The 15,161-nt window shown below is 34.2% G+C and overlaps 1 protein-coding gene across 2 annotated transcripts in view; it reads left to right on the top strand.

Annotated features, from left to right (window-relative positions):
- Positions 1-15,161, top strand: part of TAX1BP1 (Tax1 binding protein 1) — a 116,963-nt gene that overhangs the window by 69,256 nt on the left and 32,546 nt on the right. The window contains exons 9-14 of one of the 2 annotated variants that reach the window (XM_053608444.1): positions 813-1,037; positions 1,870-2,016; positions 3,108-3,231; positions 5,048-5,151; positions 8,496-8,621; positions 11,407-11,478. In XM_053608444.1, coding sequence (XP_053464419.1) covers positions 813-1,037; positions 1,870-2,016; positions 3,108-3,231; positions 5,048-5,151; positions 8,496-8,621; positions 11,407-11,478 — 798 coding nt within the window. The remainder of the gene's footprint in view (positions 1-812; positions 1,038-1,869; positions 2,017-3,107; positions 3,232-5,047; positions 5,152-8,495; positions 8,622-11,406; positions 11,479-15,161) is intronic. The other variant, XM_053608445.1, reaches the window with a different exon arrangement.

Raw genomic sequence — 15,161 nt, 5'->3', positions numbered from 1 at the left:
TGTATCTATTAGTGTTTTGTCAGTATTAAATAATTATTTTCATTTCTTTTTGCAGGGCTAACAGTTTAATAACCAAGATTGGGGTGTAATTTTTCTGATTTTACATTATATTTGGTACCCTAATTAGAATTGGGAAACTTGAATAAACTGTATTTATTGTGCTTATAATGTCTAGTTAATATTAAAGGAAATAATTCCATCATGGTGATTTTAACTTTTTAAAGATACTATACTTTTAGATTTATTAAGAGATGCTAATTTTCATTTTCCTAGTACTTGATCTTTAATACTGGCATATCAATTTCTTTTGAAACTAATGCCTAAATCTATCTTTTCATAATCATCTGAAATGTTAGCTTAATATTGTATTGGATGTCTTTTAGGTTAAAAAGTGAGAAGCCTCTTTGAATCAAACTTTGCAGTGTTATGGAGAGGTTTTTGCAATTATTTTTACTGGTCTTTATAAACGATGAGGGTCTATAGTTTTAGCTGGAGGGATTCTAGGAGACAAGGTCTTTCATTTGAGCCTTTTAGCTAGATCTTTTAAGGGTTGGATATTTCCTATACTTCTATTTACTCATGTATATAAAGTAAGAGCAGTGATACCCAGTACCTGCATACTTCGTACCTGTATACATGGGGAATCTTAAAAAGTCACATGTTGAATTTCTTACGGACATACACACCATTTAAAGTCATGAGTACAAAAGCAATATTTAAACTTTTCTGTTGAAATATATGTAGAAATTGTTTCTGCTTTTGTTTTTCACTTGCATGGTTTAATTACAAGTATATTTACCTGCTTTCTCCAGGAAGATACATTTTTTCTAAAAGAGCAACTTCGTAAAGCAGAGGAACAGGTTCAGGCAACTCGTCAAAAAGTTATCTTTCTGACTAAAGAACTAAGTGATGCTGTAAATGTGCGGGACAGAACGATGGCAGATCTACACAGTGCACGCTTAGAAAATGAGAAAGTGAAAAAGCAGTTAGCTAATGCAGTTGCAGAACTTAAACTGAATTCTGTGAAAAAAGATCAGGTAAAATAAGTTAATTTTTAATTTCCATGTTGATTAAAAAAAACACTGTAAGCTCACAAAAAGAGTAAATTGTGTTAAAATGGGTCAGGTCAGATCCTTATAGAGAATTTAAATTTCCGTTCATTTTGTCTAGCCATTGTAATTTATTGTGTTGAAATTAATGTATGCTTTAAGAAAATCTATAAATAAAATTCCCAATAGTAAGAGTTTCTGTATTATTAATTAGCTGTTAATTGCTTTGTTTAAAATTTATTTGCTAGTTATATAAAATGGTATGATGGTTATTTAAGAGAGTAATAATTACTCTTTAGGAGGTGGCTTTTTTCCCCCTCTATCCTTACTCCCAAGAATATAAATTTGGATTTTTAGGAGAGCTAATGTTGCTCTGTGGCCACAATCCTGAAACAAATAAATATTAACACATTGTTGACCAGCAAGTTTATGCAGAAGTTATCCCATGTCATTTCTATCAAGAAAGCTTTTACAATACTGTATATCACCCCGTGTTTTTTCTTTCTTTCTGTTTTTTTTTTTTTTTGCAGTTTTTGGCCAGCGCTGGGTTTGAATCCACCACCTCCGGTATATGGGGCCAGCGCCCTACTCCTTTGAGCCACAGGCGCTGCCCATCACCCTGTGTTTTATTTAAAATTGTAGTAGCTAATGCAAGTACAAATACAAGTTAACTTGTGATCCTCTGGGCATGAAAACACAAGTTAACTTGCGACCACATCAACAATATAGTAAATCAGAAAAAAATAAAGTTGGGATTTACTACAATATTACAAGGTATCAGATTTTTATTTTTCTCTTAGAGTATTTGTTTCTTTCTTAGGAAAAGACTGATACACTGGAACATGAATTGAGAAGAGAAGTTGAAGATCTGAGACTACGCCTTCAGATGGCTGCAGATCACTACAAGGAAAAATTTAAGGAATGCCAGCGACTCCAAAAACAAATAAACAAACTTTCAGACCAGTCAGTAAGTATTATTGAATTCATATGAAGTGATATGTTTTCTTTATCAATATTTTTGTTTGTAAATCAAATTTATAATATTTTGTCAGTCTTTTGAATATAATTCATTTCTGTTTGATTTCAAGTCATTGGCCTAATATTATAATGGCAACTCTTTAAAAAAAAAATCTAGAATTCTTATTTACTAGATAACCAGCAAAGGAAGCAATGGCAGTAGCAAGTTAAAAAAATTTTAAAAAGGAGAAAGAGCCCTAGTTTTCATCAGCCCATTTTCCTCTAAGTTCTTGATGAATATCTTTGCACTTAAAATTCAATACATATTATTGAATCACTCATGACAGGGATACCTGTCCTCATTGGAGTAGTTCACCAGTGAACTATGTTATTAGATGGTTTCTGAGTTGTTATTGGTAAATTCTTGTGTCTTGCTTATGTCCTAGATTAGAAGGAGTTAAAGAGTGTTAGCTAATTCTTTTGTATTGCATTTGAGATTAAGTAGGCAGATTTGTAATAAAGCAAAGAAAATGGTTTTGTTTCGAGTTATATGTATGTTAATGTGGGTTTTTGAATTGTACTTAAAATATAAGGCTTGCTATATGAAGAACTCTTGGAAATGTAGAAGAAACATTTAAAACTTGGAATGGAAAGTATTACCACAGTTTTCTTATACCGTATGATTCAGATTATAATTTTTCCTGGTCTTCCTGTTTGAAATCTGAAAGGAGACAAAGAAGCAAGGAGTATATTTGGTAAAGGAGGAAGGCTTTGTGAAAGAAACAAAAATCATATTTTAAATTTGACTCACATGTATAGATTTTGGTTTGTAGTAGAAAACTTGTGAGATTTTGAGATTACTGTGTATGACTGGTTTGGGTGTTGTTTTGATGATTTCATAAGAAAAAGCAAAATAAAATATTTTTATTCTGCAACATTTAGGTCAGGAAAATGATGTGTGTAACTTTAGGCTTTGTTTCATTTTAAGACGAGCATTTTCAGTGGATTTTTCGGAATTTCTTTTTATGATTATTTACATTGCTATTATAAGAAAGCATAGGACTCATTCAGTGAACAATTTATTGTTAATGTTTTTCATAGACCAATAATAATGGTGTCTTCACAAAGAAAATTGGGAATCAGCAGAAAGTGAATGATGCTTCAGTAAACACAGACCCTGCCACTTCTGCCTCTGTGACAGATAGAAAGCCATCACTTTCTGCAGGTAAAAATCTTTTAGAGTTTTGTGTAGTGTCTTTCCTTAAAGATGTTTATTTATAATGCCTTCTTTAGTGTGTAAGAATTTCAGGGCACTTATCAAAAAATACTTCTTATGAGTGAGGGAAGGAGGCAAAGGGAAAATAGAGAATAAATGTAAAATAAAGTCATACACAAAATAAAGTGATATACAAAATGTGAGTGTAAATTAATACGTATCTTCATGAGAATATTCAAAGTGTTAGAAATGAGCTAGTGCTTTTGAGTGCTTGCTTAGGTTATACTTGTATTATCAAATTTGCATAAAAGTGAAAAAAATTAGTACAGGTGAAAATCTAGAATTAATTCAAATTTCATGTTGAAGTATTCAACTATGTGTCTCTCTCTGATCTGTTCTATAAATTAATTAAAAAAAATCAAAAATTTAACTTATCAGCCAATAAGTAAAACTTAATAAGGGGAGAAATACCCTACTGATGCAAAGCAGCCAAATAAACACAACAGTAAAAAAACATGAGAGAAACATGAGAACAGGATTCCCCCCATTATAAAATTAAAATGCCAGAAATAAAATGCTTACAAATTCTATAGATTTAATGAAATAAAAAATAAAAATTCAGTTTTTGGCTTTTGTCCTATACAAAGTGCTAAGAGGAAGTATATTTCCTTGATTAGTATGTAGGGTAATTGATGCTTTATTGTCTTTAAACATCCTGGACTGTTTTTTTTTAAATTGTTGGGGATTCATTGAGGGTGCAAGAAACCAGGTTACACTGATTGCATTTGTTAGGTAAAGTCCCTCTTACAATCCTGTCTTGCCCCCAAAAGGTGTGACACACACCAAGGGCCCCCCCCCTTCCCTCTCTCAACATCCTAGACTGTTAAATATTTAATTTAGGTTCAGACTCTGTAGGATAGTATCTAGCTTTCCATTTCTGTGTATCCTCCATAGTGCCTAGTATGGTGTTAGAGAATATTTACTTAATGAACAACTTAGTGAATTGTAATGAAGGACTAGGCCTGTTTAGCTCTCAGATGTGTGAAAAGTATGCACGGACCTGTTTTTGTTTTTCACAGACAGCTTTCCTTAGTGTTTGTATATTTAATGGGTGGCCTAAGGCAACTCTTATTCTTCTAAATTGAGGGGGAAGCAAAAAAGGTTGGACACCTTGATTTAACAGGTATTCTCAGCCAGTGAAGGAGTTCAGAAGCCTCCCTGGACAACATAGTGAAACTTTGTCTCCGGTGGCTCACGCCTGTAATCCTAGCACTCTGGGAGGCCAAGGCGGGTAGATTGCCAGAGCTGATAGGTTTGAGACCAATCTGAGCCAGAGTGAGACCTCCACTCAATAGCCAGGCACTGTGGCTGGTGCCTGTAGTCCCAGCTATTGGGAGGCTGAGGCAAGAGGATCACTTGAGCCCAAGAGTTTGAGAAGCTATGATGCCACAGCATTCTACCAAGGGCGACAAAGTGAGACTCTGTCTCAAAAAAAAAGTAATGTATTCTCAAAGAATATGGCTTTGCTACTTCTCCTGTCTATTTAGTTAATAAGAATAATTTTTGTGCCATTTTAGAACTATTTTTAGCCTATTAAAAAGTTAGAATGAGCCTTTCGTTATTGAATGTGAACTTAGTTCTGGACAAACTGACATTTAAAAATCTTCACCTAGAGTTTATAGATCCTTTTTTGTTTATTTAGGATATGAATAAATGTTTCTCTCCTTCAGTATGCAATATACTGACCTTTAACTTATTTTGAACTGGAAGATAATATAAAGGGCAAACTACTTTTTTAACAGTCTTACTTTCTGCCTTGTTACAGCAGAAGCAGAGTTTGATGTGGTAACAAAGGGGCGAGTCTATGAAATGACCAAAGAAATTGCTGACAAAACGGAAAAGTATAACAAGTGTAAACAACTCTTGCAGGTAGGTTAGCTCTCTTGTAAGTGAAAAATAGACTTATCAAACGTAAATGTCTTGGCTTGTCTTTATTGTTTTGATTGGGATCCTGGGGTTTCTTTTTCATCTGCATGTAGTGTTATTTAGTTTTTTTTTTGCTTTGGGATGATTGGGGTTGGGGGTTGTTTACCTGTTCATATAGGCTGGTTTGTAAAACCGTGATCCTAAAGTCTTTCTTTTCAGTTAATAAAATATTCTTGTTTGGATAATGGACAAGTAGTTAATTGAAGTTGGGAATTACTGTATCATTTTATTACAAAAATTCATGGAAATATTTGAACTTCATAAAGAAATATTCTTTTAATTTTATTTATTGTTGATTGGAGACAGAGTATTGTTCTTTTTCTTGGGTTGGATTGCAGTGGCATCATATCTTACTGCAACCGCTGGGGGTGTCAAGTGATCCTCCTGTGTCAGCTTCTGATACCAAGCCTGACTAATTTTTTCTGGTTTTGGTAGAGACAGGGTCTTGCTGTTGCTCACGCTGGTCTCAAGCTCTTAGTTACAAGCAATCCTTCTGCCTTGGCCTCCCAAAGTGAAAATGTTGTTCCCGTCTGGGTTCATCTGCCTGCTGCCCAAGAGAAAACTAAGGTCCAGAGATAGCAGGGTTTACAGCAGAGTGGGAAGTTCTGGCATAGAACCAGGGTGAGAGTCTGCAAGAAAGGAGAGGAGGCCAATCCAGTGACAAGGAAAGACTTTAATAGAGGGGAAAGGAGAAATGGAGACTGACCAGATGTCAGCTCACTTCTTTTTGTTTACTGTAATAATAGCAAAGAATTTACCCCATCTTAAAGTAGCCAGATTTGCACAGTGGAAAAAGAGAATGCTAACCAAATGAGTTGTCTTTTATGATCTTATTTATTTTGATTATTTTAAACAGTATCATTCAGACTTCAGTTTTGCAACCTTTTTGTGGTAGCATTCACTCCTAGAATACTTAAAGGACAAGGGAAAATGTTTCTCATCTATACTTAACTTGGAGTATAGAGGAAAAGATGCTTTGTGTTTGTATATGTGAGTTTTGTTTAATTAAATGGTTTGGTGTATGTATGTCTGTGTGCATGTGGCATGTGTGTATGTGGGTGTTTCAGAGCTATAGAATAAAGTTTACACTTTATTAATTATAATTACTATGGTAATTAATTTAAAATATTTTATTAATCCCTTATAAATAATGAAATCTTTTAAACTTTATAAAGTGAACTTTTTTGTATTTGAGAGAATCCTTCTGTAGAAGGATTGATTTAGAATACTTTTACCCTTGAGTTCAAAGTAGTTGTTTATTAAGGATGAAATAATTCTAGATGAATATTTTTAAAAATACTATTACTGTGTATAGAAAAATTATTAAAAAGAAGTAGAATAATGTTCTCTCTAGCAAAAACTTCATAAAGGTATGTTTTTTAACAACTGTATTGCGATAGTTGAAATCTGTAGAACTGCACATTATTTGAAGTGTGCAATTTCATCTTTTTTTACACAGTCATGAAACTTTCACATTGTCAAGATAACATTTTCATCACTTCCTAATAGTTTTTTTGTACTCATTTGCGCCACATCTCTTCCTTTGTTCCCGTCTCTAGGATGCCATTGTCCTGTTTTCTGCCACTACTTGTTAGCTTACCTTTTGTAAAATTTTATGGAATGGAGTCATACACTTTTTCCTGTCCTCTTTGAGCATAATTATTTTGAGATTTATCCATATTGTTGCTTATATTGTTCATTCCTTTTTATTGCTGAGGTTGTAACCCATCATATGGATATATCATTTGTTTATCTAGTAAGCAGTTGATGGATATATATATATATTTTTTTTTTTTTAATTTACAAATAAAGCTGTCAAGAACATTTATATACAAGTCTTTTATGGACATAATGGTTTCTTGTTTCTCTTGGATAAATATCTAAGTGAAATGCCTGGGAGGTATGGTAGGTAATGTGCGACTATGGAACTTTTTAGTAAGGTAGCCGTAGTGAGTGTGTAGTGATACTTCATTGTGGTTTTAATTTGCATTTCCATAATGACTTGATGTTGAACATATTTCCTTTTATGCATATTGGACATTTGTTTATCTTTTTGTGTGTGAAGTAAAATCTTTTGCCATTAAAAAATGTTGCATCTTTAGTTGTTTTTATTCTGGATACAAGTCTTTTTTTTTTATATTTTTGAGACAGTCTTACTCTGTCACTCTGGGTAGGTGCCATGGCATCATAGTTCACAGCAACCTCCATCTCTTGGGCTCAAGAGATTCTTTCCTCAGTTTTTCTATTTTTAGTAGAGATGGGGTCTTGCTCTTGCTCAAGCAATCCTCCCTCCTTGGCCTCGCAGAGTACTAGGATTACAGGCTTGAGCCACCATACTTAGCCATTTTGTGTCTTTTATGTTCTGAGAAACATTTGCCTAATCCAAGATGATAAATATTTTCTTCTATTTTGTCTACATTTAGGCCTATGAACCATTTTGAATTAATTTTTGTGTATGGTGTGACGTATGGAATGTATTGTATGGATATTCAGTTGATGTAGCAATATTTGTTTAAAAGACTTTCCCTTCAATGAATTGCTTAAGCACCTTAAACAAAAATGTTTCAAATGAAATTGACCTATTTACCTTTTTGTCATAATTTGTAATTCCTTCATCATGATCTGGGTTGTAGAGAAGAGCTCTGTATAAGTCAACCCAGAAATTATCTGGGTCAGGAAATTCCAGAGTTTTATTTATCAGTATCTGGAAGCAAGAGCAATATACACGTATGATTTTTATTTTCTTCCTTTGCGAATGTGATATATACTTACTGTGAAAGTTTATGGCTTATAGAAATAAGGAATAGAGATGGTACAAAGTTCCTCCTTGTTCCTAGTCCCAGACATAAGAGCTTTTAGTGTTTTGGTTTATATTTTTCACTTGATCTTAGCCAAAAGGCCGAGAAGCGATGGTTTATATTTTTCTACACAAACTGACATAGACACTATATGTAATGGCACAAAACAACTTACAAACAAAAATAGGATTATACTATATATTCTGTTTTTGTAATTTGCTGTTTTTAATTAATGTATCTTGGCATTTTTCCTTGTTAACTTGTACATTTATCATTAAAAAATAGATAATTACTATTTTATTATGTGGATATGAAATAATTTATCCAATTTTCTATTGATAGACATTTGGTTATTTCAGTTTTTATACTGTTAAAACTTTGTTAAGAGTGAGTATTCAACATATAGCTAAGTATGTCTGTGTAGATGTTTTCTCTGTATCAATTTTTGGTAATGTATTATCTTTTGGTAATTATGCTAATTTCATTTAGGATGAGAAAACAAAATGCAATAAATATGCTGATGAACTTGCAAAAATGGAGCTGAAATGGAAAGAACAGGTGAAAATTGCTGAAAATATAAAACTTGAACTAGTTGAAGTAGAAGACAATTATAAAGTAAGTTTCCTCATTATATAAAAACTTGAGACATAGTAGCTGGTACTTTTGAAAGTGTGTTGTTACCTATAATTTCTATTACTCTAATGTACATTTTAAACTAGATAATTGAGATGATATTTTTATTAAATTGAGAGAATGGATCCCCGTATGCATTGCTGTCATGTCTTTAATTCTGTTAAGATGGCTATTATATCTTTTAATTGTGCTTACTTTTAATGATGAAAACTTGCCATTTCATTATTGCTCTGTTCATTTGGAAGTATACAATAGTATGTATGTAAAAAGGCCTTGACCTTTTTTTTTTGAGTATTATAATACATACCATATCCTTGATAATTCTTTTTAAGTAAATTTATTTCAGGTTAATGTGAGGTATCCTCAATAATTTTAAGAAACTTTTGCTGGAGTTTTAAAATTTATAACCCAAGTGTATTACTGTGATCTCAAATGAAACACTGCAAAGTAAGTGATAAAATCTTAATGAAAAGTATTTCTGTCAATATAACATAAGGTAGCAAACCCAAATGATAAATGGTATCTGTAAGAATGTTAGAGAAAGAAATTAACAAGGTGTCTAGCTAATTGGCAAGTGGAAATATATTTTCTTCTAAAGAATAAGGTATAATTTGATCTATTTAAGGCTAGAGGGGGTGGCACGTAATAGGCTAGGATAATTTTATTGATAGTCCTTTTTAAACCTCATCTACTGTCAGGATGATGTCTTGAAACTTTTATTTTACAAGCTTATTTCTGGGATCTCTATGGATATTGTTTTCAATAACTGTCAATTTCCTTTATTATTTATCCAGTGTGACTCATAAATTTATATGTAAAAGGTTCCTTTGCACACTAACCAGAAATATTTAGTGAATATTTATTGAAGCCTATTATATATAAAGCACTTGTGTGAGCTATTAGTGGATGAGCATATGAGGGACAGTGCTATGGTTAAAGAATTTATAATCTAGTAGGGATTACAAGAAGTATAATGGTAATATTCACAAGCTTTCTCGTTCTCCACCATACGCAATCATGTCAAATCATGGGAAGTTAAATAGATAGTATTTTTACTTCATTAACAAAGTGACCATTGAGAGTAAACAATGTATTTAAGATTATGTGGCTGATAAATGTGCTTGGCTTTGTATTAATATTTAGTGTCTTTTTACCTAATTTATATGTTTTGATACAGACTAACACTGACCAGGTAAGGCAAAATGTGACAAAGCTTCACATGGTTGATAAGTTTGAGTTCCTGAGGGTTGTATATTTAGGCAGAAGATTTTATGGGGAAGCTAGACCATTGAAAGACCAAACTGGAGGGGAGGAGAAATGGAACTTGGAAAAGAAAGTAGCAGCATTCTAAGGTTTGAAGGTCTGAAGATCAAAAGTGGAAAGCATAGGCTGGGAATTGTGAGCAATCTTGAGTGACAACACTTTAATATTTATGATGGAGTAGATTAGACTTGAATGAGTTTGAAGCGTGATTTTGTAAAGCCTAAAATGGAATTTGGGTGCTACCTATTGTTAAGAAATTCCCTAGGATAAAAAAAGACCCAGCTAGAATGAGTCTCTTTGAACATAATTCATAACATTAAGGGGGATTTGTCAGTGAGAAGGGTTTGAAGGGGAGGAAATCAGGTGGAAATAGTCTTAGAATGAATTGGTAACAGTTACCTCCTTTTGGGTACCTTCTCTGGTCACCTATCATTGAATAGGAGTTTCTTTCTTACAAAAGAAACTTTGCAAGACATCTTTAGGGAGCAGCCACTGAAGAATGGTTTATTTGTATTTGTATCCTTTCATGTGTATGCTGTAATAGGTGATCAGTGAGTGGCTGTTGAATGAATTAATGGCTTAGAGATTGAAAGTGCTGGGGAGTAAAAGAAGAGAAGGGAAGTAGTGCTCTGACATCATTTCTGAACTTTAATCACAGCATGCTCCAAGATTGATAACTGTTAACAGAAAGAGGAAAGTAGTCTTGGAGGTTTTGCTTTTATAATGCAAGAAAGACTACAGTGAAAATATGTGTAACTATTAATTTTAAAAGGCAGATTTGGAACTTGGGAAGGAGAGAAATTGGTAAATGAGTAAATATTTCAGATTTATTCCCATGGGGATGATAGTTGAAAGCATGGCAGACAATGAATTTTCAGAGATAATATAGAGAGAAGAGGCTAAAGAAGAAACTTGGGAGAATACCCTTATTTGTTATTGAGAAGGAAAAACAGACACAGGAAAAAGGACATAGAAGGATGAGAATATTGATGCAATTTCATATACGTGCAGGAGAAATAGTTGTAAGAATGAGGGAAGTTGGTTTATAATAATGAGTAATTCAGAGACGTCAGAGAATAAGAACTGAGGAAAATAAATGTATTTTAAGGCTGGGCATTGTGGCTCATGCCTATAGTCCTAGCACTTTGGGAGGCTGATGTAGGTGGATCTCCTGAGCTCAGGAGTTCAGAGACTAACCTGAGCCAGAGTGAGACCTCATGTCTAAAATTAGCTGGGTGTTGTGGTTGGTGCATGTAGTCCCAGTTACTTGAGAGGCTGAGGCAAGAGAATCCCTTGAGCCCAAGAGTTTGAGGTTGCTGTGAACTGTGATGCTATGGCACTCTGCCGAGGGTGACAAAGCAAGACTCTGTCTCAACGAAGAAAGAAAATGCATAGATTTAATAGGAATTATTTTTATAGAATAATGTAGATCTCAAAGTAGGAGGAAGGAAGAGGAAGGAATAGATAATGGAAAAAATTAATGATAATTTCTTTCTCTGTGCAGCTTCAATTGGCAGAGAAAGACAAAGAAATAAGTGGTCTGACTTCACATTTGGAAAACCTCTCCAGGGAGAAGGTATTTAGCAATGTACTTTTAAAAATCTGTCATGGCACTGCATGGTATACAGCTTTATAGAGAGACACATTTTATAGTTCATGTGAAGGTGGTCTTTTTATAAAAAGTTAAATAACTGAAGAAAAGACTGAAACAGGTATTAAGACTCCCAGTGAAAAATGGTAGGTCTTTGTTATATATTATTTATCAGTAAACAAATTTTATAACGTTCAAATTTAGGAAAACAGTGAAATTTTTTAAAGTTACTATACTGTTGTGTTTATCTGGTTTTCTTCTGTAATAGCAAATGTTTTCAAAGTTGTTCTGTGAGTTGTAGCATAACCTGATATTGACAGAACTATACGTTGGTAATGTAAGAGACATTACCAATTGTTGCAGCATTTCTCAAAGTGTGCTGTATGGTCCTTTGGGGGTCCCCAATTCCCTTTCCAGGGTCTACAAAAATAAAACTATTTTCATAATAATATTACAACATTTGACTTTTTCCTCACTCTGTTACATTTGCACTATTCGTGTGAAAGCAATGGAGGGAAAACTGCTGGCATATACCAAACTGCTTTAGTAGTTATCATAGTCATCACCACCATGTGCTCACAGTAAAGAATAAAAAAGGTAGTTTCACTAAAGATAATAATGAAATAGTAAAAAAGTGTTAATTTTATTGAAGCTTGACCCTTGGGTATATTAAATGTCTAATATTCTGTGTGAAAAATATAAGGTACTTCTAAAGCTTTTCTGCCTCATGAAGTGTGATAATTATCTAAAGGTAAAGCACTTGTCTGGTTGCATTGTTAGCTGAACTATCCTCTTTTTTTCATGGAACACTATTTTTACTTTAAAGAACAAAATTTGGTTATTCAGACTCAAATATTTGGGAGATACTTTCCTGAAAAGAAATGAAGTTATCTTTAAGGAAAAACAATTGATAATTTGTTGTACTGAAATTTAACCCTAATTTTAAGCAATATTTAAATATACAAATAGCTTGATGCTTCTCAGGGTTGAGAAACTTTTCTGATGAGGGAGGTGGTAATATTTAGACTGTGAGTTTTTTTTTATCATATAGCAAACTGTGCCAGCATTTAACAGGTCTAACTGCAGCGGAACCAGTGGTTTTCCAAATGATTGATGATGATATTACAAAATCATGCATAGTAAAACAGCCATTCTAAGAGCAAGGTAGATCTTAAGATTGGACTGTTTACTGTGATAGTTGTGGAATTCTGATAGTTCAACTCTATCATTTCTTCTACATTTGTCTTTTGACATCTACTATAAGGAAGAACCTTTACACACATCTGTGTTGTGGTCTTCCAGTCACAGTTCTCTGGTACCTACTAGCATCCTGCAGTTCAGTTCAATTTCTGATGCTAATAACAGAGTGAGTATAGACTCCAGAGGTTAAAGGCTCAGTCCCACCAGCTGGCTCTCATTTAGATGTCAGTTACAAGTGGGGTCTCCAGGATACCCACACCTCTTTCCACCTGATCACAAATTCAGGAGTCTCTCCTACCCCATTAGATATTTTGCTAGAATGATTCGCAATTCATGAAATCACTTATGATTATAGTTTTATTATTAAGGATACAACTCAGGAACAGCCAAGTGGAAGAGGTACATAGGGCAGGGTGGGGGTGGTAAAATAGCTTCCATGTCCTTTCTAGGTGTGTCACCTTTCTAGAACATCTGTGTATTCATTAACCAGGAAGTCTCTCAAGCGTCATTGTTGGAGTTTTTATCTGGGGCTTTATTAAATGGGCATGATTGATCAGATCATCATTGGTCACATGATTAATTCAATTTCCAGCTACCCTCTTCTCCTTGGAGGCAGGGGTGGTGGCTGGAATTCCCAGCCCTCTAATCAGATGCTTGATCCTTCTGGTGGCTAGGACCGCCTTCGGAACTACTTGAGGACCTACCATGAGTTTGTTTGTCAGCAGTGTGGGCTACAGGATTTTTTTTTTTTTTTTTGAGATAGAGTCTCATTATGTCGCCCTCGGTAGAGTACTGTGGCCTTACAGCTCATAGCAACTTCAAAGTCCTGGGCTTAAGCGATTCTCTTGCCTCAGCCTTCCAAGTAGCCTCCAAAATAGCCGCAACACCTGGCTATTTTCTGTTGCAGTTGTCATTGTTGATTAGCTGACTGGGGCTGGATTCGAACTCGCCACCCTCAAGTATGTGGCTGGCGCTGTAACCTCTGTGCTACGAAGCCTAAAGGGCTTGTTATTGAATGACAAAAGATGCCTTTTTTCCCCCCCATCTCCTGCTAGAATGCAATGGTTCACTGCACCCTGGCATCTTGAGTAGCTAGGAGTACAGGTACCCACCACCAAGCCCAGCTAACTTTTTCTATTTTTGTTAGAAATGGAGTTTCACTCTTGGCTCGGTCTGGTCTCCAGCTTCTGAGCTCAAATGATCCTCCTGCCTTAGTCTCCTAGAGTGCTAGTATTGTAGGCATGAGCCACCACACCCCGCCAAAAGATACTTTTATCACTCAAATTCCAAGGATTTTAGGAACTCTCTGCCAAAAACCAGGGACAAAGACCAAATACATATATATGTGTGTGTACATGTATGATGTGTACACACACATACACTACACGCATGTATCATAGTATGGGCTGTATAATGATGCATATGTGGTAGTTGTCCCATAAGATCGTAATATCATACTTTTACTGTACCTTTTTTATGTTTCGATATGTTTGGGTACACAAATAACTTAGTTCCCTATAGTACTCAGTATAGTAATAGGCTGTGCAGATTTGTAGCCTCAGAGTATTAGGCTGTATCATCTAGGTTTGTGTAAGTATACTTTATGACATTCCCACAATGATGAAACCAACTAATGACAACATTTCTAAGAATGTATCCCTGTCGTTAAGTGATATGTAACTGCTTAGGTATGTATTATATTTTAAAATTTATGTTTCAGTGTCTGTATTTTTTTTTATCCGTGTGTCATCCATCCTTCTGTGTGTGTCTCTGTTACCTGTCAGTCATCTCTTTTCCTGCCTGACAGTCATCAGTATGAACTCTGTTTAGTTAGTGGATTATAGTTTATTACTGTTCTTAACGAACTTCATATAGTTCCAGATTTGGTCACTGGGAGCACCTTTAAGCTGGTGAAAACCTAACATTAAAAAGATGTTGATTTTGAGCATTTAATTTTTTTCTGGTATTTAAAGATGTTATAAGCTCATCTTTCTTATCCCATCTTTAGAATCAACTCTTTATATAAGAAAGAGACTTTTATCCAACTCTGGAATTAGTTGACTATTATTAGTGGGGAATGGTATTTAGAAACTGGAGTAATGGGTCCTAGTTGTGTTTAGTATGATGCTGCTTGTTGAGTGTTGACCCTTTCAGTGGTTAGATCTAATAAACATTTATATTCTAGGTACTGGTTAAAGTTCAACTCCATAAGATTTTTCCTTGCTTCCCTCATTTGCCTTTTGTATACTCCTTCTACAGTAAGAATCCTGGAGCCCAATATTATCAACATGTTTGTTAAATCCAAATCCACATAAAGCACTTTCAGACTTGGTAATCATATCACTATTAAGAGAGTTTAAAAAAAAAAAGCAGAGTTCAGTATTTGCAATATATATATTGTTTTGCCTCTTAGGGTGTCAGTATTCTGTGTTCAGACGTTACTTGCATTATCTTGTCCTTGTCTTTCT

This window comes from Nycticebus coucang, chromosome 11 (genome assembly GCF_027406575.1).
Source record: "Nycticebus coucang isolate mNycCou1 chromosome 11, mNycCou1.pri, whole genome shotgun sequence".
Lineage (NCBI taxonomy): Eukaryota > Metazoa > Chordata > Mammalia > Primates > Lorisidae > Nycticebus > Nycticebus coucang.
Note: the sequence above shows the minus strand (reverse complement) of the source record. Positions and strands in the feature narration are given on the sequence as shown.